The 26,296-nt window shown below is 41.6% G+C and overlaps 1 protein-coding gene across 9 annotated transcripts in view; it reads left to right on the top strand.

Moving 5' to 3' along the window:
- Window positions 1–26,296, top strand: part of MTR (5-methyltetrahydrofolate-homocysteine methyltransferase) — a 141,504-nt gene that overhangs the window by 101,794 nt on the left and 13,414 nt on the right. For all 9 annotated transcript variants that reach the window (XR_010319420.1, XR_010319421.1, XM_064276710.1 and 6 more), the window contains 6 exons: window positions 3,479–3,546; window positions 4,125–4,245; window positions 8,665–8,746; window positions 13,140–13,238; window positions 14,266–14,341; window positions 17,039–17,194. Coding sequence is in view for 7 of the 9 variants with exons in the window: in XM_064276710.1 (XP_064132780.1) it covers window positions 3,479–3,546; window positions 4,125–4,245; window positions 8,665–8,746; window positions 13,140–13,238; window positions 14,266–14,341; window positions 17,039–17,194 (602 nt within the window). In the remaining 2 variants the exon portion in view is untranslated. The remainder of the gene's footprint in view (window positions 1–3,478; window positions 3,547–4,124; window positions 4,246–8,664; window positions 8,747–13,139; window positions 13,239–14,265; window positions 14,342–17,038; window positions 17,195–26,296) is intronic.

Genomic DNA, 26,296 nt, shown 5'->3' on the forward strand with positions numbered 1-26,296 from the left:
TCTGATCACCCAGGGATCTTGTTAAAAGTCAGGTTCTGACTAAAGTAGGTCTGGGACTGAAATTCTGCATTTCTAATGAGCTCCCAGGTAATGCTCCTGCAGCTGGTACAAAGACCACATCAAGAGTAACGAGGTTGTTTTTGTTGTTAGCTGCCATCGAGTCAGCCCCCGACTCATGGTGACCCCATGTACAAAAGAACAAAATGCAGCCTAGTCCTGCACCATCTGCTTGATCAGTTGCAGATCGGACGGTTGTGACTCGTAGGGTTTTCATTGGCTGATTTTTTGGATGTAGATCACCAGGCCTTTCAACCTAGCCTGGCTTAGCCTGGAAGTTCTGCTGAAACCTGCTCAGCACCGTAGCAACATGCAAGCCTCCTCTGACAAGAAAGGTGGTTCACATGAGGTATACTGCTTGGGAATCGAACCCATATCTCCTACATGGATGGTGAGAATTCTACCCCTGAACCACCAGTGCCCCCAACAAAGGCCCTGGGACACCCTTAAGTCCTCTCTTCCTAAAGTCTCATGACTTTAATGCCATCTAATATGCTGACACATCCCAAATTTGTATCTCCAGGATGGATCTCTTCCCCTGAATGCTAGACTTACATATCCAGTTGGTTATCTGAGAGTTCCACTTGGATGTCTAAAGATACCTCGAACTTAAAAAAAAAAAAAACCAAACCCAGTGCCGTTGAGTTGATTCCGACTCATAGCGACCCTATAGGACAGAGTAGAACTGCCCCATAGAGTTTCCAAGGAGCGCTGGTGGATTTGCACTGCCGACCCTTTGGTTAGCAGCGGTAGCACTTAACCACTACGCCACCAGCATTTATTTTGAAAATGGAACTAATTTTCACCATCTTACAGACGCCTCCCCTACTCTCCCCTGTTTTAATAAGTGGCAGCTTTTTTTTTTTCTTGTTGCTTAGACTCAAACCCTTGAGCCATCTTTGACTCCTCTAGTCTCTCACACCTCGTATCTAATCCATCAGCAACTTCTGTCAGTTCCGCTTTTACAACATTTCCAGAAGCTGACCACTTCTCAATACCTACACTGCTTCCACTCTGGGCCAAGCCACTATCCGTTGTTGCCTTGATTTTTGCCGCAGCCTAATGGTCTCTGCTTTGGCCTTGTACTTCCTGCAGTCTAACACACAGCAGGCAGAGTTATCTTGTAAACCTAAGTCAGATTTCTTATTCCTCTTTTCAAACCCTCCAGTGACTTTCCTTCTCTCTTAGTAAAACCTGCCCTACGTCAGTGGCTGTAACCTGGGAGCATTTGAAAAATATCAGTGCCTGGGCCCTGCCCTGGCCAGTTGAGTCACAATCTCTGGACATTGGAGTCTAAGATTTCGTTTGATCTTGACAGAAGCTTCTCTGGTGATTCCAGTGTGTAGTCTATAGGATCTGGCTCTCACTTCCCTCTCTGACTTTGTCTCCTACAACTGTCTCTGCTCATTTCTACTCTAATCACGATGGTCTCCTTGCTTTTCCTCAAACAAGGGCAAGCATGCATATAAAAATTCCTGAAATAAACCCTGCTTCAAACTAGAAAAACAGGAGAGCAAGAAAATTCTTGTCATCATACTGATGACTTTAATTGAATTAAAAAAAACTTACAACATTGAAAAACGATCAGCTTTGAAATGTATGCCTTTTTGTCTTGATTTAAAAGCAGTATGCTATTTTGCTGAGTTTTATGTGCAACAGTCTAAACTTAGTCATTGTTTAACAAAAGCTCCAGTTACCAGACTTTCTCCAATATGTTTAAAAAAGTGTGGTACCATCTCACTCCTGTTATAACCTACAGTGGCACGTCATTAAACCTGCAGCATTTGTTTTCTACCCTGTTAATGCTAAGAGAGCTGAATATAGTTATCATGGGTTTGAAATTGGCTTGCTTTTTACTGAAGATTCCATATGTGCTAGTTTTCCTTTTTTTAAAGTAAAATGGGAACAGGTTAAAAAATTCAACCATGTGAAAGGGGCATATAGTGAGAAATAAGTCTCCTTCCTGCCCCTTTTGTCCAGCACCCACTTTCACCGACTGATATCATGTAAAAAAAAAAACTGTTGCCGTCAAGTCAATTTCAACTCATGGCGACCCTATAGGACAGAGTAGGACTGCCCTATAGAGTTTCCAAGGAGCAGCTGATGGATTGAAACTACTAACCTTTTGCTTAGCAGCCAAGCTATTAACCACTGCCCCACCAGGGCTTCTATGTCGTGTAAAAAAAAATTTTTTTTTTTTTTTTACAATGTCGTGTAGTAGTTCTTAAATATTGGGTTTTTCTTAATTGGAAAAAAAAAAATCTGCCTATTTAACTTTTTAAGAATTGTTGACATAATGAAATAAATGAAAATAGTTGCTATGATTTTTTGGTGTATACTCATATAAGATTAAAATGTAAAAATAACTTAAACATTGTGAAAACTCATTTCTGTCAAGTTCATGCCAACTCATAGCCATCCTACAGGACAGAGTAGAACTGCCCCCTAAGGCTTCCAAGACTAATGTTTACAAGAAGCAGGCTGCCACATCTTTTTCCCACAGAGTGGCTGGTGGGTTCAAACCACTGACCTTTCAGTTAGCAACCAAGTGCTGCAACCAAGTGCTTTAACCACTGTGCCACCAGGGCTCTTTAAACATTGAGTGTTCCCTAAACCTAGAGAACATGAGAGGACACAGAACATTTTTCAGGGTAGAAGCTCTGATTTTTTTCCCTGAGTTCCTGGGAGCTCTCTCCTCCATGAATTGATATTCTTCTGGTGTTACCCTGTTTTCTCAGAACATGCTCCAGGCTTTCTTTGCCCCAGATGCGCCACTCCCTCTAGTTTGTATCTGTCCAGAATCAGCTTTTCTTTTGAGTCTCATCCCATCTCTTGGTGAACTGCCCCCTGATTAATTCTTCTCCTTTCCTTGCCTTGGGTGACCAGATTTCCCCATCAACAGCTCTTCAGGCACAGGAACGGACCTTTGCTTGGTTATCCTTCTCAGTGCCTTCCATGTAGTATATTGTTCCAATTTTTTTTTTTTTTAACAGATATTTATTGAGTGAACTTCCCCAGCATTTTTATTGGCCTAATGTCTAAGAGAATGTACTTTGGTGTCAGATCCTGGCACAAATTCCAACTCTGCCATTAACTAGCTGTGTGACTGGGCAAGTTGCTTAACTTCTCTGGGCTGGCCCTTCCTAATTAAAACAGAGCCATCGTAGCACTTCTGCATAGAGTTGCTTTGAGGGTTAAATGAGATTGCTCTTGCAAATGCTTAGCATAGTCTTGGCACATAGTAAGTACCTAATAAATGGTGGTAATGGTAGTTGTGGCGGTTGTTGGTATTTAGTGAGCATTTCATTGTGATTCCGATTTACATTAGAGCAGTATCTAATGGCAGAAATTAAAATGTTCATTTCACTTTGTCTCTAATGGGTCCTCGTTCAGTTTCTCACATCTCCTTTCTGTGCTTCAGGGTTATTGATTTAGGAGTCATGACTCCCTGCGATAAGATACTGAAGGCTGCTCTTGACAACAAAGCAGGTACTGTGCAACTGTACTTCTGGGCAGCTCACAAAATGTTTCTTCCAAGTGTCTGTCACTGAGCAGTAATGCCTCAGCTCATGTGGGACCCATGGGACATTCAGACAAGCAAGTGCTGGATCCTGCAAGGGGACTGCTCTTATTGCCATTATAATGAGGGTTGGGCAATGTGATTAAGTTCCCGTTGAACTCCTTTATAGCTCTGGAGATGGAGAATGGGGACAGACAGGCTCTTACAAGAGAACAGTGTTGTATTAGATAGTTTTCTGTGTGTAGTCTTTTTTATGTTTCCTTGGACACCATGACATGTTTGAGCCTGGGAAATCATAAACTAAGGATATATTCTGTTGGATGGTTTCCCAAAACTTTGGTAAGTATATTATTGCAACTTGAGGTTACAAATCATATTTACTACCAAAAGCAAAAAAAATATTAAAATCCCTAGTTAGAAGTAATGTCTTAGAAGTTAGAAATCCATGTTAGGTCTTATGGTCTTAAATTTTAAAATTGTTTCATATTTCTCCTCTTTCATGTTCCTTTTCATTGTATTTTTTCTTCTTCTTCTTTTAAAATGACAGATATAATTGGCCTGTCAGGACTTATCACTCCTTCCCTGGATGAAATGATTTTTGTTGCCAAGGAAATGGAGAGGTTAGCTATAAAGATTCCATTGTTGATTGGAGGAGCAACCACTTCCAGGTAAGTTGTACTAATGAAATTTGTGCTTCAGTTTAAGTTCTCTTAAATGCCAGTGTTTAAAAACACTGATAAAAGCAGTTTATTCTGTTTGTCTGTTTATGCTTCATACATTGACTCTTTATCGTATAAACACGTGAACTTTCTAGTCTTTACTTGGATAAGAACCGGAATACTTTTAGAGCATGGAATAGGAAACTCCTTTGTGATTTCCCCACTCCTTGTCTTTTTTTAGATTCCTTTGATTTGCACTTATCTTTTTCCTAATCCTCTTACCTCCTATTCAATTCCGGAGATTTCTAATAAACTCTTACCTCTCTTAAAGTCAAACTGGATGGAGAAGTTTTGTGTGTGTGTGTTTTTTTTTTTGGCACAAAGACTTTGCTTGAACTTGTGCCTGCTACCTGTCTTGAAGCAGGGGTCTGATTGAATATTGTATGTATTATTCTTGTCTGGCTTTTTTCACTCAACATGTCTGTGAGCTCCAACCTCATTACAGCATAGTTTTTTCTTTTTGTGATATACTCTTCCATTGTATGATATTTTTACATTATACTCTTCTATTCTTGATGGGCATTTGGGCTTTTCTGGTTTGGGGCTACTGCAAAGAGTATTGCTATGAACATTCTTGTATGAGCTTTAGGGCACGTATGTATGCACTTCTGCTCTGAAGCAGAATTACTATGCATATGATCCTCTTCATTAGATATTGTCAGGTAGTTTTCCAAAGTAATTGTATCAGTTTACACTCCCATATTCTCTTAAATTTTATCCTTATGGGTGTGTAGTTACATCTTTCTTGTTGCTGTTAAGTGCTGTCGAGTCGGTTCCGACTCATAGCGACCCTGTGTACAACAGAACAAAACACTGATTGGTCACGCACCACCTCACAATTGTTGCTATGTTTGAGCCCATTGTTGCAGCCACTGTGTCTTTCCATCATGTGGAGGGTCTTCCTCTATTTCACTGACCTTCTATTTTACCAAAACATGATGTCCTTCTCCGGGAACTGGTCCGTTGTGATAACATATCCAAAGTATGTGTGATGAAGTTTTACCATCCTTGCTTCTAATGAGCATTCTGACTGTAGTTCTTCCAAGACAGATTTGCTTGTTCTTCTGGCAGTCCATGGATGATTTGAGCACCTTTTTATATGTATATTGGGTATTTGAATGTGCTTTTTAATTGGATATTTTGCCTCTTATTAATTTGTAGACATTCTTTATTCATATTGGATACAAGTCATTTATCAGGAGTATATATTACAAATAGATTCTTCTAATCTGGATTACCTTTTTACACTCTTAGTCATGTCTTTTGGATAATGAAAGTTCTTAATTTTTATGAAGTTTGATTCATCAGTCTTTTCCTTTATGGTTAGGGTTTTCTGTGTCTATATAAGAATGCTACCTACTCCAAGGAGAGTCATCTTTGCTAGAAGTGTTCAGGAGTTTGAATTGTCCAGGAATCCCTCTGAGAGGTCTTTATAGACGTGTTGAAGGCCTCAGCTGTAGCCCAGTTCTTTCCTTTGCTAATCACATTTTAGCAGGTAATGGCACAGGACTTGTGAGTTAAAAGCATGTGTCTGAGGGGATATAACCTCATGGCTGTTCCAGACATTAGTGCCCTAAAGTGGCAGGACAGAATTAGAACTGTAACCCCAGGGCACTCTAAATGAAGTGTAAGACTGTCCAGAGGGGGCTCCTTGGAGAGGTTGAAAGGGCCATATGGCCTTGGTGTCAAATCTGTGTGGAAGTCTGTGGGAATGTCCCTTTTTAACCTGTACCCATAGGAGAATAGAAAGCTGAACATTCTGTAATGTAGATGGTTTTGATATCACAAGCTAGAAATGACGTTAATGGAAATCCAGCCCCATTAACCACCAACGGAAGGGCTATAGAACTTCTCAAGGGCATAATAAGTCCTGACAGTTAGCTCTGAATTGTTAATTTACTTATAGCCTATAACTGTAAGAAGTCTTTTTCAATTACATTTTGTAAAACTTACCTTGGAGAATTCAACAGGAAGTCACATTACATGACCAATTACACATTGGTAATTTTCTGCATTTTTTTTTTTTTTTTTAAATCTGTAGGAGTATGTTGCTGAATCATGTAACTGATTTTATCTTCCTCTTTGCTTTGACCACAGGGAAACTCAGAGTTCAGGCCTGTGTATGAGATTTCATGGAATGAATTTTATATGCTAATCTCACTCCTGATTCTATCTTTATTTTTCCTTTCTCTCATTTTTCTCATCAATTTTTAAATTATTTTATCATGCTGCATTTATGTAAAATGCCTTAAACCATTTCTGGAATAGGTATGATATGAAATAAAGGCTTGGAGTACTTGCTCTTTTTCCAAGTGTTTTAAAAAGATCTCAGGTTTCTCTCTTCTGAGTTTAACACTACTGTGCCCATTTGGCAAGTGTGGAAGGTGACTGGAATGGAATCCTAAGTGTCAGCGAGTGCCTTAGCAGAGATTGGACCTGAAATCCAGCCCCAGATTCTAACCGTTTGCTCTTGGCATGTAGGAAGGCGAGGAAAGGGTCAGATGTTTTGCATCTTTTCAGACTTCAGAAAGAAGCCTTCTTCTAGCTAGAGGAGTTCGCATCAAGGATAACTTAGAAGAAAGGAAGTAGATTCCGGGCATATTATTTTATAAGGAACCAGAAGTACTTTGGGAAGAGCAGGCTCAAATTGCATGTCTCTACTCGTATAGCTTTGTCATTTCTTATGTTGCAAAGCAATATTTTGCTTTATTTATTTTTTAGTAGTGAAATCCATCACTTTCTTCTCAATGCCTTGTCTAGAAGATCATCAAAGAAGAAATGGCTAGAATTAACACTGAGAACCCTATGTGGAATACTTAATATATATTAATTGTTTTGAGTTTAAATATTTAAAATGGTACTGGTTTTCTTTAAGAGAAGGTCATCTCAGCTGCATTAGACTTAATGTTTTCTTGAGTAGCTCCATGCAGAATGTATATTGAGGCATGTTCATACGCTTAGGGAGCTTACCATCTAAAGAAAAGAAAGCCAGCTAAGTCTGACTTATGTTTTGTTTTGTAACTGGGAGTGGCTTCCTCCCTTTTTTTTTTTTTTTAAATAACTGTTTGAAAATTCTCCCCCTTGTAGAATACTAAGACATCTTCAGTACTTTAGTTCCTGTGCCTGTAGTAGGCACAAAGCAGGTCATCTTTTGGCTAGCCCAGGCCATGGTTGGGCTCCTGCTGCTGCTCTGGACCCCAGCCTCCCAGGCCAGAAGGTGTCTCTCTTGTACTGACTGACTTATGCTTGAACTTCACTTTACAGCTCCATTCTTGTGGCTTAGGCTTTAGTCTTCTGTGTACTGTTTATACATAGAGATACTCTTGGAAAGAGAGAACAGGCTGAGTGTTTGTGATCTTGTCTGTCTCATTATGAATGAGTTTTTCAAACTTTCCCTGAGAAGCCTGTTAAAAACAAACTCGTGTATACATTACACCTTTAATATTCTATTGCTATTTTTAAAACTATGTCAGAAGGAGGAGAAAGAAATTATGGCAGAGTCCATACTTCCTGTCCCAGCTTCAGAGCCCTGGTTTAACTCCTAGAAGGGAAGGCACATACATTTTCAATTCTCACCTCAATTTGTTATGTTCTTTAATGAAATAGCAGATCTGTAGCCTATGCTACTGCTGTAAACTTTCGGTAATCAGTGGGCAATTTGTTTTGCACTTTAGTTAATTAAATTTAAGGATTAAAGGGTATTTCTTTCTCTGTACTGACATTTTCAGGTTTGGCAATAGGAATTTGGGACTGATCCAGCCTTAGAATATATTTTTATTGCTTTTTCCTCTGTTGTTTTCATGTGGAATTTTGGGCCCAGGGTTCCTGATTAAAAGTACAAAGTGGCTGTGGGACCAAGCGGTATTGGTGCCCCCACTTGAATAGGGGTGCAGCAGCTAGAGAGCTATGGCCAGTGCCGGCAGTGCCTCCTCTCCTAGCTCCTGATGCCCCTGGGGCCCTGGCTGCTGTCCCAGCTCATTTGGAGGAAGGAACTCAATTCCACCCTTAAACAACAGCAAAGTGTAATTGCCTGGGACAGGTTACTTCCCTGAGTTCAGACAGGCTACCAGGGAGTACGAGGTCATGGGCTGGTCCTCAGAAAGTTCAGGACGTTTTGTCACAGAATTCTTTGGTAGCTGGGGTCAATCAGTTCATGTCTTTTCACTTTGACTTCCCCTTCTTTAAAAAGTGTAGGGAGAAAGTTGTTGTTTCACAGGGGAAATTTGAAGTTCAATATTTATAAGTACCTTGAACCCTTTTTCTAGAAAACACTGTAGAAACACATTAATTCTAATGGTTCTGAACAAGGGTTGCGCAGGAGCTGTCATTGGTGATGGATGTGTTTGTCTTCCTGACCCCTCTTTTCAGAACCCACACAGCGGTTAAAATAGCTCCAAGATACAGTGCCCCCGTAATCCACGTCCTGGATGCGTCCAAGAGCGTGGTGGTGGTGAGTATGGGGTTCAACGTCTTATTGCAGATGCATTGTAAAGGAAGAACAAAGATAGCTTTAAGAATTGAGGATTTTACTGAGAATCTTCTATTTATTTCTGTCCAATTCTATTTTAAAAATGTAAAACAGCAGCCTCAGGCATGTGGTAGTGCTGCTGCAGCGTCTTGCATTGCTGGAAGGAAATCAGACAAGTCTATCCTGGGCTTCCAAATGCCATCTACTGCAGTAAGCAGCCAGGCAGGCTGCTCTGAGAGGCAAGAATGGGACCAAAAGAGACACCTTTGACCATAGAGATAATAGCTATAACCCAGAGAGATTTTTCAGCCATTTACAAATATACACTTACTTGAGTCCACTGCCAGAATTCCAAGGAATATAGAATTTTTAAACTGATCTATTTCCAGTCGGAAAAACACTTAACCTGGGAGTGGGCCAGTTGACCGTACCCAAAGACAAAGAAATAATTGCCAGCTCTTCAAAACCCAGAATAATAGAATCTGTCTCTCAGTGAATATAATAAACAAATGACTCAAATGTCTGTCCCTGCTTTTTTCCTTCAGCAAAGCCTAATTCTCAAAGCCTGCATATCCTATCTTGTGATATGTTTTGTTAATTTCACTGAATAATAGAATATAACACCTGGAGGAAATAAACCATGTATGTAGTTCAATGGTTCTCAAGTTTATTTTAGCCACAGAACCTTTTGTTCAAATGAAAGCTTTCCTGGAAGCTCCGTATGGTACAAATAAGAGGAGAGCAGCCCCCTTGTCCTTCATCCTACTCCTAATTCTCACCAAAAGCACAATTTGAAAACCACTGATCTAGTCCAGAGTCCCTGAGTGGCACAAACAGTTAATGCACTTGGCTGCTGACCAAAAGGTTGGAGGTTCAAGTCCACCCAGAGGCTCCTCGGAAGAAAGACTTGGTGATGTACTTCCACAAAATCAGCCATTAAAATCCCTGTGGAGCACTCTTTTGCTCTGATGCTCATGGCCATTGTCGGAGTTGACTCCACAGCAACGGGTTTGATTTGGACCTAGTCCAGTCTTCACATTTTGCAGGTCAGGAAATTTACTGAGGAGCCCTGGTGACAGGTGTAGCACACAGCCTGAGCCAAGGGATTTCTTTCAATCTGTGAACTTATTTACATAAACGTTATGCAATAACCACTATCACTTACTGAACACTTCCAGTGTGCCGGGCACTATGCTAAGTGCTTTACATGGGTTATTTTATTTAATCCTCAGAGTAACCTCATGACGTAGAACTTTTATCATGCCCATTTTAGAGATGAAATGGGGGGATGAAGAGGTTGGTGACTCTCCCGAGTGATAGGCATGGTGTTTGAGTGCAGGTGGTTTCACTCTGTGCCACTTTAAACTTGCTTCCATTCATATTTAACAATTCCCCTTTGTTAAAAAAGATAAAATTAAATCGGGCTGGAATCATAAAATTACAATTTTATGTTTACCACTGACAGAGACTAATGTGCAAATAAGTTACATTTCTACAACTCAATTTTAAACCATGTCTCAGATCTTACTTTTGGATTATGGCTCTTAGGAGCTTGGATCAGGTCCATAATTGAGTTAACCATTGGGCCCCTTTTTAAAGCTTGTTGCTATTTTCAGATGCTAACCAATGGCTCTGAACATTTTTCCATTTGCAGACAAGGCTGTTGTGCCTATTTGAATACCCAGTGGTAGCATTTTCCCTATATGCAGAACACACACTTAACTGGGCAGAAATTGGTTCTTTGATTCCCTTTTGGAGGGCAGGTCCCTTCAATGTCTTTAAGAGTTAGAGGCATCTGGGCCGAGGACTAGGCTTTGTGACTTGGGGCTGGTTGCCATTTGGCTCAGCCTGGCGGCCATCAGTGTTTATTTAGCTCTTTTCGTAGACAGAGAATGGCCACGTTTTGGAAGTACTCAGACCTACGTCCAGTGAGCAACCATTTGGGTAGTTGCTAGTGACACTTTCAGGAGTAAATGTTGTAATTTGTTTACATTGGTCGTTGGTTCAGAGTCTGTTAATATAACTGCAGTGAACACGGGACAGGACTGTGTGTTAGCTGTCTGATGTATTTGAGAAGGCTCTCAGATGCAAGCAGCTACTTACTGGCTGGAGATTTAGGCCTGAATATGTCCTCCACTTTCTTTTCTAGTAAAAAAAAGTGCCCAATATTTAGTTCTTTTTAAATGAAAATATCTATTCAACTTACTCCCTCTTCCCATGCTGCTCACATTGTTCTGACTGCTCTGATCGCAGGTAAAGATATTATCATGAACAATACAAAATAAAAGAAAGAAAATGAAAGCTATAATGTGTCTTAGCGGTTTTCATTGGCATGAAAACACAGTGGTGGATTTTGACATTTTTATGGAAGGATCATGTATACACCCAGAAAACCCAGTGCCATTGAGTTGATTCCGACTCATAGCAACCCTACAGGATGAAGTAGAACTGCCCCATAGAGTTTCCAAGGGGCGCCTGGTGAATTCCAGCTGCCGACCCTTTGGTTAGCAGCCGTAGCACTTAACCACTACACCACCAGGGTTTCCAGATCATGTGTATTGGCCATGTATTGGCCACAGACCTGTTTTCACTCAACAAGTCAGACTGGGCCAGAGTAGTAACTCATCTGAGTGGCTGTCGCTGTGGCTGTGGAGCTGGGGGCTCTATGAGAGGGGGAAAGAGCCGGCAGGCTGTAGCAGTCTGTTCTGTCTACCTAATAAACAAACAAACAAAAATAATCAAACTCATTGCCATCGAGTCAATGCTGATTCGTAGCAACCCTATAGTACCTTGTAATTACAGGGTACTGTAATTCTTCTTTGGGTGTTAAGGACATTCGGGTTTGACTTCTCAGAGTTTATAATCCAGCAGAACATAGCACTGTTTTCAAACACTAGCTGCATGTACTGGGGGCGGGGGGCGCTCAGAAGTAGCAGACCCTCATCCTCTTTTAGCTCTGCTGGGTTCTGTAAATGAGGATTCTGCTGAAGTGAGTGGAACATGAGGCTGGGAAATGCTTTGTGGCATGAACACCATTTGTGAGCCCATGTTTAGGCCTGCCACAATAGCATTTTCTGACCATATTCCTTAATAAGATGATTGTTTTTTTTTTACTGAGTCACATGTGATTGGATTGCTACTAGAGATACTTAGAAAAGTCACATAGTAAAGTTGATAGGCACGTTAGCCATCATGCAGCTCAACTTCCACAATTTTAGATGATGATACTGAACTTCCCTGCCTTTTGCGTATGTGTTAGGAAATCCCACTGGAGAATGCAGGAGCAGTGCTTGATTTTTGAACTGAGGTGATCAGTGCCAGGCTTTTTGTCCTTTGTACTTTTATTTTGAGCTCTAATGGCAGTTATTCTTCTACTAACTGGATAGTCATAGTTATAAGCAATCTGTACTTGATGCTAGCTTTTTTTTTTATGGCTTACTGAGTAGCCCTCGGAGCTTGTGGGGTATGTGGCAATAAGCTTTGACCCACTGAAGAGGAATACCTAACCCAGGCAGGAATTGGCAGAGATGGTGAAAGAAAGGCAGTGGTGTGGGGAAAGCTTTCTGAAGGAGGTGCCACTGGGACTGACCATTATTGTACATTTTTTACCTGTTCTTGCTGCTCTATGGTGGTGGTGGTGGTTAGGTGCCTTCAAGTTGCTTCCAACTCATAGGGACCCTATGTACAACAGAACAAAACGCTGCCTGATCCTGCATCATCCTCACAGTTGATGCTATGTTTGAGCCCACTATTGCAGCCACTGTGTCAATCCATCTCGTCGAGGGTCTTCATCTTTTCACTGACCCTCTACTTTACAAAGCATGATGTCCTTCTCCAGAGACTGGTCCCTTCTGATAACATGTCCAAAGTATGTGAGATGAAGCCTCGCAAGCCTCACTTCTAAGGAGCATTCTGGCTGTGCTTCCTCTGAGACAGAATTGTTTGTTCATGGTATGGTCAATCTACGGCTGCTTTTTTTTTAACCAAAGGGTCAGCAGTTTGAATCTGCCAGACATTCCTTGGAAACTCTACGGGGCAGTTCTACTCTGTCGTATAGGGTTGCTATGAGTCGGAATTGACTCGATGGCACTGGGTAGTATAGTCGATATTCTTTGCCAGCACCATAATTCAAAGGCATCAATTCTTCTGCAGTCTTTCATATTTATTGTCCAGCTTTCCCATGCATATAAGGTGATTGAAAATACCATGCCTTGGGTCAGGTGCACCTTAGTCCTCAAAGTAATATCTTGGCTTTTTTAACATTTTAAAGAGATCTGTTGTAGAAGTTTTGCCCTGTGCAATACGCCCTTTGATTTCATGACTTCTGATTCCATGGGCATTGATTGTGGCTACTGGGCTTTATTTTGCATTTCAGTGTTCTCAACTATTAGATGAAAATCTGAAGGATGAATATTTTGAGGAAATCATGGAGGAATATGAAGATATTAGACAAGACCATTATGAGTCTCTCAAGGTAAGTGAAAGAAACAGGTTTTTGCTTAGTTGGGTAATACAGTGAAGCTACAGTTTTTATTATGACCTTATGTACTTCAAGGAGGGTAAAGGCTTAAGATCATTTTAGACAAGTTCTATTTTCTAGCTTGAATCAACTTTAGTGTCAAAGCTCCCAATACTTTTTGGTTTTATTAAAATTAATTTTGTTTATTCAGACAAACATTTGTTGGGCACCCAGTAGGTGTTAGGTGCTGTGCTAGATACCACAGTTATGCTAATGAATAAAACATGAGTCCTTACCCAGCAGGAAAACAGGAACTTAAACAGTGTACTGAAATGACCTCCATAGTCCCTTGTTCCTGAGGAAATAATGGAAGAAAATGCAGACGTTAAACAGGACCTGTAAGCTTCTTCCCTTGTACTGCCCAACACTGGCTGTGTGGCAGTAACGTTTCAGGAACCACCCTTCTCTAGGCGCGCTTCAGGGAATCAGTCAAGAGTGGCATGATCACCCTTTAGAAGGCATTGGGATATTTCTTCCTGGTTATCAGCCCGGTGGACTTCTGGGGGTAGGGGTATATTGGGAGATTGTTAGGCAAGCGAAATGAGATGACAAACTGTGAAGAAAACAAACATTTCTGTAGTGCTGACTATAAGACACTGGTGGGCTTTTTCCCTCTCCTTAAGTTTGTCCCTAACTGATGGTTTCTTAGATCTGCCTTATGGACCTAGAGGGGTGTTAGATGGCAGGCCTGTTACCACCCCAGCTTCTTCTTACCTCACAGTTAGGGCTGTCCAGTCAGCCTCATGACTGTATATCGATAGGGAATGGCTGCTTACTGAATCTTTATATTGCTGTGATGCTGATGCGAAGCTATAGTGGAAGGAAAGGGGAGCATTTGTTCAGATAATGATTTTCATTAATAAAAGGATTTGTTTTCTTGCAAAACTTATATACTGGCTTTCTTGAGCATGCTTTTGTAGTAATAACTGAAAAAGCTCAAGGATTCTTACTAAATAACCTTTTTTTTTTTTTTTTAAAATAGGAGAGAAGATACTTACCTTTAAGTCAAGCCAGAAAAAACGGTCTCCATATTGACTGGCTGTCAGAGCCTCACCCAGGTCTGTTTGGCTGCTGGTTGGAGAAAGACTGCACGTAATAACTGACTGGTGCCGTAGATGTGTGCGCTTGCTTGGTTGTAAAATCAAACTAACTCTTAACTGTGTCTGACAGTGATGATTGTAAATAAATGTGAATAGGTATCACATGTAGAGAGCCTGTCACAGGCCAAACACTCTCCTGAGATTTACCCGTGTCAACTCACTTGGTCCTTGAGACTACTCTTATAAATGTGGGTATTGTCCTTGTTGTAATTTGAAGAAACTGAGTTTTGGGAAAGTTTAACAACTTAAAAGGTTACTAGAACCCTTTCTTTGAAATGTCTTGTAAACCCATATTCATTCCTTTGTGCTGTGCTTGAGTGGGCCTCCTTCAGCTTGTGAACAAGCTCCACGGACGTGCCTGGGTGCTACTATAACTGAGGTGGCCGAGGTCTCCACTGGGTCCAGGTATAGACATGAAATGTCTGAAAGGGAAGATGCCTTAGCATTTAGCAGTCTTTTAAAACATTTTAAACATTTCAGCAAAGGCAGGATTCCCTATTTCTTGTTCCCTCCTTCATTCTCTCTCTGAATGCTGCTCTTTTTTTCATTTCTTCCCTTTTTTATTTCTAGCCACCTTTCCTATCTTACCTAGGTGTTCACAAGGGAATAGAACATGTCAGATGTTTTGACAGGCTCAGAGAGGCATGCGATACAAATGTAAAACTGAGCCAGGGTGAACAGGGGTTATATTAATTGGATCCATATTTCCGAGGTAATATCTCAAATCAGCATTCATTGCTTGTAACATCTGTAATTCTATACATGCTCAGTGGAGTTCAGGGGATGAAATTGGAATAGGTGTTCTTCGTTCTGATTTCGTTTCTGCCGAGTTCAGTGTGGCATAGTAGAAAGGACGCTATACTGGAAGTTGAGGGGCCTGAGCTCTAATACTGACTTAGCTCCTGTCTGATTCACTGAGAGACTTTGAGCATCTTACTTCCATGTTTGACAGCCTTTAATATATAAAGAAGGAGTTACTTTATGGAAATAGTGTGAGAATAAGATACCATGTGAAAACCTTTGAAAAACATAAATCACTGTATGTTCCTAAACTATTATTATCAGTTCTTTACCTTTCACAATGGAATTGGAATAGTAGCACAAGAGATTTTTAACCAAGTCAAACATCCAAACAATGTGTTGGTAGAAACAGTCCTCTGAAGGCAGGTGGTTGTGCGAGGGCGGCAGTGGTGACACCTCTGGAGTGGGTACGAGTCCATGGAAAGGCTTGTACCTGCCGCCCGAAGGGCTATTGAGTCCCCTGAGGAGCCTACCTCAGAAATGTTTGTGAGGATGATCCAGTCTGAGAGGAATTGCAGAAAGTAGATAAAGGGAGGAAGTAGGGTTCTTTTCTCAAAGGTTTTACACACGAATCTTCAACTCTGGCAGATAAACTTACTCAGGAATAAAGTCCTTCCGCTTCTATGAAGCAAGGTGTTTCTCCCTGCCTTTTCAGCCAGGAATCAACTTGAATCAGAAGGGTTTCTGGACTTTCATTTTGGTTTCTGTATAAAGGGACGGTACAAACTTTGTTACCCAGAAAAATCAACATAATAGAATATTTCCAAAGAAGAGATTGTTTTATGTAGTAAAAAGATGCCAAAGGCCAAATGGGAAAGAGTTACTGTGAAAAAGTGTGAAAGAAGTAGATAGTTTCGGGCAAAATTCATAAGCTGTTTGGACTTTTCTTTTCTTGCACTCTCATCTCTGACTTTTTACCATCAAGGAGAGAAAAATATTCTTGAGACTAATATTGTATCCCAGAACACCTGAGATGGGAAGTGTAGGAAGGTCTCTGATTCCTACATCACAGATCAGAACAGCGCCAGTCATGAGGGGTGTGAAGCCAGGGCGTCATCACCTCCTGGCCTGTCCTGAGCCCACCTGGTGCTCGGCCCTGCAGTGTAGTGGCCCTCAGTGTCCCCAGAAAACGCAGCAGCACCTTGTCTCTGAAGCCTTTACTATTGTGCAAAGTATCATGTATTTTAAACTCACAAAGAAGTATAAAGAATAGTATATTGACATCCGTGTATACGCACTAGCCAGCTTGAGAAATAACCATCCATTTAAAGAAATAATAATACACTGTAGTGGAGGTGTCCTCTGTGGCCCTTCCTGGTCCTGTTTCCTCTCCCTCCCCTGCTTAAATAACCGCAGTCCTGAATTTGATGCTTCATTTCCGCGCATTTCCTCATACTTGTACTATGTGCATATGTAGCAGTAGACAATATAGATTAGTGTTTCATGTTTTTAAACTTTATAGAAATGGCTTAGTATATATGTCTGCAGTGGCCTTTATTTTATTATTTTCTTCAATTATACAAACAAAGATTAGCCACAAGTTTTTCTTTTTCTTGGGAGAGGTTTGGGGGTGGAAGGGTGGAGGGAGGAGTCTCCAAGGCTGGTGTAGTCAGCTGCATTGGACGAATAACTTTATTTGAGATTCGATGCAGGATTACTCCTTCTCTGAGATAATTTAAAGTTCCCCTCTTTGTAAAACAACTCCTACGAGTGACAGGAGTAAGACAGACCATGGGAGTCACAGAGCAACTGAGGAGCTGGGGGGAGGCCTCTACTAGGCAGTGCCTGGGCGGGAGGCTGCTCAGTACCAGGCCCCTGGTGTTACCATTGACAACCGGTATTTCCTTCCTGTAGTGAAGCCCACGTTTATGGGGACTCGAGTCTTTGAAGACTATGACCTGTGGAAGCTGGTGGACTACATTGACTGGAAGCCTTTCTTTGACGTCTGGCAACTCCGAGGAAAATACCCTAACCGAGGCTTCCCCAAGATATTTAACGACAAGACAGTAGGTTAGTTCAGTAAGTCCCTTCCTGCCACTGATATTCAAGGGACTTTGAAGATAAGAATAAGTGATAAACAATGGATTTGGATTATGCAGGATAGTGCTGCTTTCATATTGTTCACCTGCTATAAAAATGGTGGTGTGATGGGGAGCCTGACCTCCTTTAACTTCAGGAGGGAGGGGAGAGACAATATCAACAGCCCAAGGCTGAGTCTTATGAGGTGGAGGTCAGGCATATCTCTGCTCTCCAGCCATCTTACCAATTCTGACACCAGCTGTCCCTTTCGCAGCACTCTACTTCTCTACTGGGTTCAATAATTTGTTGGAATGGCCATATAGAACTCACAGACAACACTCAAGATTATGGGGATTGTTAGGGAAGTAACAGGTTACAATTCAGGATCAAGAATGACTCAGGACACAGGGCAGCTTCTCAGCCGTGCCCACAGGCAGACCTCTCCTTGGCCCTCAGCCCCTTGGTGCCGTGGGCTTCTCGGGCCGGCCCGGCCTCTGCGCTGCTTGGGTAGTGTTACAAAGCTCCATAGTTCCACTGATAAGTGCCCAGAGGCACCCCACTCCACCAGCAAGCCTCCTGCCCAAAGGCAGTCAGCTGTCTTGCCGTGTGGGCCAGGAAGCCCACCTTGCCATCTCCTGCCAGTCTCCTGGGTCTGCTTCCGCCGTTTCTCTGCTGCTGCTTCTTGCCATATCTGGTGTTAGAAATCTTTCTCCCTATCTCCTGGGTCTAGAAGCTTCTCAGTGCAGGAATCCCGGGTCCAAAGGACATGCTGCACTCCTGGCTTTTCTTTCTTCGTGGTAGTGAGGTCTCCCTCTGCCCTGGGATTAGCTCTCTCTTAAGCCTAGCGGGATGGCAAAACAGACCAATTCCCTCATTAAGGTTCCATATACCTTATTTGCATTGTCCCACCCTCCACAAGAGTTCCATACACCTTATTTGCATTAGCAGCAAGCTGTCCAATCCCCTTGGGCCACAAGCACGTTATTTGCATCATCCCACCCAATCATTGTGTGGTAGTCACAAAGACTATGGCTAGAAGGGCCATATTAAGCAATTCAATGTACCTTACCAGCTTAGCTTTTTTTTTTTTAATTAACTTTTATTAAGCTTCAAGTGAACGTTTACAAATCCAATCAGTCTGTCACATATAAGTTTACATACATCTTACTCCGTACTCCCACTTGCTCTCCCCCTATTGAGTCAGCCCTTTCAGTCTCTCCTTTCGTGACAATTTTGCCAGCTTCCCTCTCTCTCTATCCTCCCATCCCCCCTCCAGACAAGAGTTGCCAACACAATCTCAAGTGTCCACCTAATATAATTAGCTCACTCTTCATCAGCATCTCTCTCCCACCCGCGGACCAGTCCCTTTCATGTCTGATGAGTTGTCTTCGGGGATGGTTCCTGTCCTGTGCCAACAGAAGGTCTGGGGACCATGGCCGCCGGGATTCCTCTAGTCTCAGTCAGACCATTAAGTATGGTCTTTTTATGAGAATTTGGGATCTGCATCCCACTGATCTCCTGTTCCCTCAGGAGTTCTCTATTGTGCTCCCTGTCAGGGCAGTCATCGATTGTGGCCGGGCACCAACTAGTTCTTCTGGTCTCAGGATGATGTAGGTCTCTGGTTCATGTGGCCCTTTCTGTCTCTTGGGCTCTTAGTTGTTGTGTGACCTTGGTGTTCTTCATTTTCCTTTGCTCCAGGTGGGTTGAGACCAATTGATGCATCTTAGATGGCCGCTTGTTAGCCTTTAAGACCCCAGACACCACATTTCAAAGTGGGATGCAGAATGTTTTCATAAAAGAATTATTTTGCCAATTGACTTAGAAGTCCCCTCAAACCATGTTCCCCAGACCCCCGCCCTTGCTCCGCTGACCTTTGAAGCATTCATTTTATCCCAGAAACTTCTTTGCTTTTGGTCCAGTCCAATTGGGCTGACCTTCCATGTATTGAGTGTTGTCTTTCCCTTCACCTCAAGCAGTTCTTCTCTACTAATTAATCAATAAAAAACCCTCTCCCTCCCTCCCTTCCTCCCCCCTCGTAACCACAAAAGTATGTGTTCTTCTCAGTTTTTACTATTTCTCAAGATCTTATAATAGTGGTCTTATACAATACTTGTCCTTTTGCCTCTGACTAATTTCACTCAGCATAATGCCTTCCAGGTTCCTCCATGTTATGAAATGTTTCACGGATTTGTCACTGTTCTTTATCGATGCGTAGTATTCCATTGTGTGAATATACCACAATTTATTTACCCATTCATCCGTTGATGGACACCTTGGTTGCTTCCAGCTTTTTGCTATTGTAAACAGAGCTGCAATAAACATGGGTGTGCATATATCTGTTTGTGTGAAGGCTCTTGTATCTCTAGGGTATATTCCGAGGAGTGGGATTTCTGGGTTGTATGGCAGTTCTATTTCTAACTGTTCAAGATAACGCCAGATAGATTTCCAAAGTGGTTGTACCATTTTACATTCCCACCAGCAGTGTATAAAAGTTCCAATCTCTCCGCAGCCTCTCCAACATTTATTATTTTGTGTTTTTTGGATTAATGCCAGCCTTGCTGGCGTGAGAAGGAATCTCATCGTAGTTTTAATTTGCAATTCTCTAATGGCTAATGATCGAGAGCATTTTCTCATGTATCTGTTAGCTGCCTGAATATCTTCTTTAGTGAAATGTGTGTTCATATCCTTTGCCCACTTCTTGATTGGGTTGTTTGTCTTTTTGTGGTTTAGTTTTGACAGAATCATGTAGATTTTAGAGATCAGGCACTGGTCTGAAATGTCAGAGCTGAAAATTCTTTCCCAGTCTGTAGGTGGTCTTTTTACTCTTTTGCTGAAGTCTTTAGATGAGCATAGGTGTTTGATTTTTAGGAGCTCCCAGTTATCGGGTTTCTCTTCATCATTTTTGGTAATGTTTTGTATTCTGTTTATGCCTTGTATTAGGGCTCCTACGGTTGTCCCTATTTTTTCTTCCGTGATCTTTATCGTTTTAGTCTTTATGTTTAGGTCTTTGATCCACTTGGAGTTAGTTTTTGTGCATGGTGTGAGGTATGGGTCCTGTTTCATTTTTTTGCAAATGGATATCCAGTTATGCCAGCACCGTTTGTTAAAAAGACTATCTTTTCCCCAATTAACTGACACTGGTCCTTTGTCAAATATCAGCTGCTCATCCGTGGATAGATTTATATCTGGGTTCTCAATTCTGTTGCATTGGTCTATGTGCCTGTTGTTGTACCAGTACCAGGCTGTTTTGACTACTGTGGCTGTATAATAGCTCCTGAAATCAGGTAGAGTGAGGCCTCCCACTTTCTTCTTCTTTTTCAGTAATGTTTTGCTTATCCGGGGCTTCTTTCCCTTCCATATGAAATTGGTGATTTGTTTCTCTATCCCCTTAAAATATGACATTGGAATTTGGATCGGAAGTGGGTTATATGTATAGATGGCTTTTGGTAGAATCGACATTTTTACTATGTTAAGTCTTCCTATCCATGAGCAAGGTATGTTTTTCCACTTAAGTATGTCCTTTTGAATTTCTTGTAGTAGAGCTTTGTAGTTTTCTTTGTATAGGTCTTTTACATCCTTGGTAAGATTTATTCCTAAAGTATTTTATCTTCTTGGGGGCTACTGTGAATGGTATTGATTTGGTTCTTTCCTCTTCGGTGTTCTTTTTGTTGATGTAGAGGAATCCAAGTGATTTTTGTATGTTTATTTTATAACCTGAGACTCTGCCAAACTCTTCTATTAGTTTCAGTAGTTTTCTGGAGGAGTCCTTAGGGCTTTCTGTGTATAAGATCATGTCATCTGCAAATAGTGATAACTTTACTTCCTCCTTGCCAATCCGGATACCTTTTATTTCTTTGTCTAGCCTAATTGCCCTGGCTAGGACTTCAAGCACGATGTTGAATAAGAGCAGTGATAAAGGGCATCCTTGTCTGGTTCCTGTTCTCAAGGGAAATGCTTTCAGGTTCTCTCCATTTAGAGTGATATTGGCTGTTGGCTTTGCATAGATGCCCTTTATTACGTTGAGGAATTTTCCTTCAATTCCTATTTTGGTAAGAGTTTTTATCATAAATGGGTGTTGGACTTCGTCAAATGCCTTTTCTGCATCAATTGATAAGATCATGTGGTTTTTGTCTTTTATTTATGTGATGGATTACATTAATGGCTTTCCTGATATTAAACCAGCCTTGCATACCTGGTATAAATCCCACTTGATCAGGGTGAGTTATTTTTTTGATGTGTTGTTGGATTCTATTGGCTAAAATTTTGTTGAGGACTTTTGCATCTATGTTCATGAGGGATATAGGTCTATAATTTTCTTTTTTTGTAATGTCTTTACCTGGTTTTGGTATCAGGGAGATGGTGGCTTCATAGAATGAGTTGGGTAGTATTCCGTCATTTTCTATGCTTTGAAATACCTTCGGTAGTAGTGGTAACTCTTCTCTGAAAGTTTGGTAGAACTCTGCAGTGAAGCCGTCTGGGCCAGGGCTTTTTTTTGTTGGGAGTTTTTTGATTACCGTTTCAATCTCTTTTTTTGTTATGGGTCTATTTAGTTGTTCTACTTCTGAATGTGTTAGTTTAGGTAGGTAGTGTTTTTCTAGGAATTCATCCATTTCTTCTAGGTTTGCAAATTTGTTAGAGTACAATTTTTCGTAGTAATCTGAAATGATTCTTTTAATTTCATTTGGTTCTGTTGTGATGTGGTCCTTCTCGTTTCTTATTCGGGTTATTTGTTTCCTTTCCTGTATTTCTTTAGTCAGTCTGGCCAATGGTTTATCAATTTTGTTAATTTTTTCAAAGAACCAGCTTTTGGCTTTGTTAATTCTTTCAATTGTTTTTCTGTTCTCTAATTCATTTAGTTCAGCTCTAATTTTTATTATTTGTTTTCTTCTGGTGCCTGATGGATTCTTTTGTTGCTCACTTTCTATTTGTTCAAGTTGTAGGGACAGTTCTCTGCTTTTGGCTCTTTCTTCTTTTTGTATGTGTGCATTTATCGATATAAATTGGCCTCTGAGCACTGCTTTTGCTGTGTCCCAGAGGTTTTGATAGGAAATATTTTCATTCTCGTTGCATTCTATGAATTTCCTTATTCCCTCCTTGATGTCTTCTATAACCCAGTCTTTTTTCAGGAGGGTATTGTTCATTTTCCAAGTATTTGATTTCTTTTCCCTAGTTTTTCTGTTATTGATTTCTAGTTTTATTGCCTTGTGGTCTGAGAAGATGCTTTGTAATATTTCGATGTTTTGGACTCTGCAAAGGTTTGTTTTATGACCTAATATGTGGTCTATTCTAGAGAATGTTCCATGTGCGCTAGAAAAAAAAGTATACTTTGCAGCAGTTGGGTGGAGAGTTCTGTATAAGTCAATGAGGTCAAGTTGGTTGATTGTTGTAAGTAGGTCTTCCGTGTCTCTATTGAGCTTCTTACTGGATGTCCTGTCCTTCTCCGAAAGTGGTGTGTTGAAGTCTCCTACTATAATTGTGGAGGTGTCTATCTCACTTTTCAATTCTGTTAAAATTTGATTTATGTATCTTGCAGCCCTGTCATTGGGTGCATAAATATTTAATATGGTTATATCTTCCTGATCAATTGTCCCTTTTGTCATTATATAGTGTCCTTCTTTATCCTTTGTGGTGGATTTAAGTCTAAAGTCTATTTTGTCAGAAATTAATATTGCTACTCCTCTTCTTTTTTGCTTATTGTTTGCTTGATATATTTTTTTCCATCCTTTGAGTTTTAGTTTGTTCGTGTCTCTAAGTCTAAGGTGTGTCTCTTGTAGGCAGCATATAGATGGATCGTGTTTCTTTATCCAGTCCGTGACTCTCTGTCTCTTTATTGGTGCATTTAGTCCATTTACATTCAGCGTAATTATAGATAAATAAGTTTTTAGTGCTGTCATTTTGATGCCTTTTCATGTGTGTTGTTGGCAATTTCATTTTTCCACATACTTTTTTGTGCTGAGACGTTTTTCTTAGTAAATTGCGAGATCCTCATTTTCATAGTGTTTGACTTTATGTTAGTTGAGTCGTTACGTTTTTCTTGGCTTTTATCTTGAGTTATGGAGTTGTTATACCTTTTTGTGGTTACCTTATTATTTACCCCTATTTTTCTAAGTAAAAACCTAACTTGTATCATTGTATATCGCCTTGTATCACTCTCCATATGGCAGTTCAATGCCTCCTGTATTTAGTCCCTCTTTTTGATTATTGTGATCTTTTACCTATTGACTTCCATGATTCCCTGTTATGTGTATTATTTATATATATATTTTTTTAATTAATCTTAATTTGTTTGTTTTTGTGATTTCCCTATTTGAGTTGATATCAGGACGTTCTGTTTTGTGACCTTGTGTTGTGCTGGTATCTGATATTATTGGTTTTCTGACCAAACAATATCCTTTAGTATTTCTTGTAGCTTTGGTTTGGTTTTTGCAAATTCTCTAAACTTGTGTTTATCTGTAAATATCTTAATTTCGCCTTCATATTTCAGAGAGAGTTTTGCTGGATATATGATCCTTGGCTGGCAGTTTTTCTCCTTCAGTGCTGTGTATATGTCGTCCCATTCCCTTCTTGCCTGCATGGTTTCTGCTGAGTAGTCTGAACTTATTCTTATTAATTCTCCCTTGAAGGAAACCTTTCTTTTCTCCCTGGCTGCTTTTAAAATTTTCTCTTTATCTTTGGTTTTGGTGAGTTTGTTGATAATATGTCTTGGTGTTTTTCTTTTTGGATCAGTCTTAAATGGGGTTCGATAAGCATCCTGGATAGATATCCTTTCGTCTTTCATGATGTCAGGGAAGTTTTGTGTCAGGAGTTCTTCAACTATTTTCTCTGTGTTTTCTGTCCCCCCTCCCTGTTCTGAGACTCCAATCACCCGCAAGTTATCCTTCTTGATAGAGTCCCACATGATTCTTAGGGTTTCTTCATTTTTTTTTAATTCTTTTATCTGATTTTTTTTCAGCTGTGTTGGTGTTGATTCCCTGGTCCTCCAGATGTCCCAGTCTGCATTCTAATTGCTCGAGTCTGCTCCTCTGAGTTCCTATTGCATTGTCTAATTCTGTAATTTTATTGTTAATCTTTTGGATTTCTACATGCTGTTTCTCTATGGATTCTTGCAACTTATTAATTTTTCCACTATGTTCTTGAATAATCTTTTTGAGTTCAACAGTTTTATCAGTGTGTTCCTTGGCTTTTTCTGCCGTTTGCCTTATTTCGTTTGTGATGTCTTGAAGCATTCTGTAAATTAGTTTTTTATATTCTGTATCTGATAATTCCAGGATTGTATCTTCATTTGGGAAAGATTTTGATTCTTTTGTTTGGGGGGTTGGAGAAGCTGTCATGGTCTGCTTCTTTATGTGGTTTGATATGGACTGCTGTCTCCGAGCCATCACTGGGAAACTAGTTTTTCCAGAAAATCCGCTAAAAAAAAAATGCAGTCAGATCCCTATCAGAGTTCTCCCTGTGGCTCAGGCTATTCGGATGTTAATGAAGCCGCCTGGGGAGGGTGGGGGAGGGATCAGAGAGATAGGAGAGTAGCACCTCAGAATATAGCCAGAGTTGCTTGTCTTGCTTGGAATGACTATTATATCTGAGATTCCCACGGGGTACATCGCCTATATGTGCTGGCTGTGTGGAGATTGCCCCCAGGGGGTCTGGCCCGCTGGAGTCACGGTCAGATCCTCTGCTGCCAGCCCCACGCCCAACGTTAAGGTTCCCCTGCTGGGACGGTGCACTCTCGACTCCAAAAGCAGTCGCTGCCTCCTGGGGACTTCTCGTCCCGCCAGCCGCGTCGCCGTGCCGCCGCCGCGAACCGGCTGGGCCCCCTCCCGGGGTTAGTTCAGGTGAGCGGAGCAGCTCCCCGTGCTTGTGCCGTGACCGCGTGTCCCGGCTGGGACGCTGTTCTCCCCGCTCCAAGACCGGTCACTGCCTCCCGGGGACTTCTCCCACCGGCCGCGTCGCCATGCTGCCTGTGTGAACCTGCTGGGCCCCCTCCCAGGGTTAGTTCAGGGGAGTAGAGCAGCTCTTCGTGCTTATGCCATGCCTGCGCCCAGCCAAAATCCCGGCGGGACAGTTCCCCGGCTGGGACGCTGCTCTCCCCGCTCCAAGAGCAGTCACTGCCTCCCGGGGACTTGTCCCACTGGCTGCATCGCCACGCTGCCCGCGCGAACTGCCTGGATCCCCTCCCGGAGTGAGTTCAGGGGCTAGGGCTGGGCCCCTTGTTTGTGCCTTCTGCTCCCCTGGGTTCTGCCCCAAATCAGGCGCCGAAGGTTACCTGACTGGTACGCTGGCTCCAGGCTCTGAAAACAATCGCTGCTTCCCCGTGTTTGTTTGTTCTCCGTCTCTAAATCTGTGTTTGTTGTTCAGGGTTCGTAGATTGTTATGTATGTGATCGATTCACTTGTTTCTCCGAGTCTTTGTTGCAAGAGGGATCCAAGGTAACGTCTACCTAGTCTGCCATCTTGGCCCCACCTATCACCAGCTTAGCTTTTTAATAGTTTTTAAACTGCTAGGACACAGCTTGACATCTCATTTATTCGTTCTTTTAATAAATGTTTATCGGCATCAGTTACATGCTGGGCTGTATACTGGGCACTAGGGGTAAACAAAAGAATACAATATAGTCCATGCCTTACAGTAACTGATGAGCTGGTACAGCCAGTGAGTGAAATGGGCAATTACCATGCAGCCTGCTGAGCTGTGGAACCGAAACAGGCTTCTGTGGAAACAGGAAGGGGGGATAGACCTCAGACTGGGAGGTCCGGAAAGGCTTCCTGGAGGAGGCCGCGTTGGAACTGCTTTTTGAAAGTTAAGGGGGAGTTACTGAGTCTGGGACTGGGGACATGTGGAAGAAAAGGCTATTCCAGGCAGGGGAGATGGGGTGTGAGAAGGCACGGAGGCATGTGCTGTTTGGGGAAATGCGGGGAGTCCAATGTTCCTGAGCATCAATGCAGGGAGGGGGATTGTGGGAGGCAAGCTGGAGAAGTGGGTGAGTACACAAACTGCTAATTATTTAATGCTTAAAGAAAAATAAACTACATTTTATGAGTGTCTGGGGAGTTACCTAGGTTCTAGCGGTGCTCCCAAAGCCCACTCCCAGAGACA

Source organism: Loxodonta africana, chromosome 25 (assembly GCF_030014295.1).
Source record: "Loxodonta africana isolate mLoxAfr1 chromosome 25, mLoxAfr1.hap2, whole genome shotgun sequence".
NCBI lineage: Eukaryota > Metazoa > Chordata > Mammalia > Proboscidea > Elephantidae > Loxodonta > Loxodonta africana.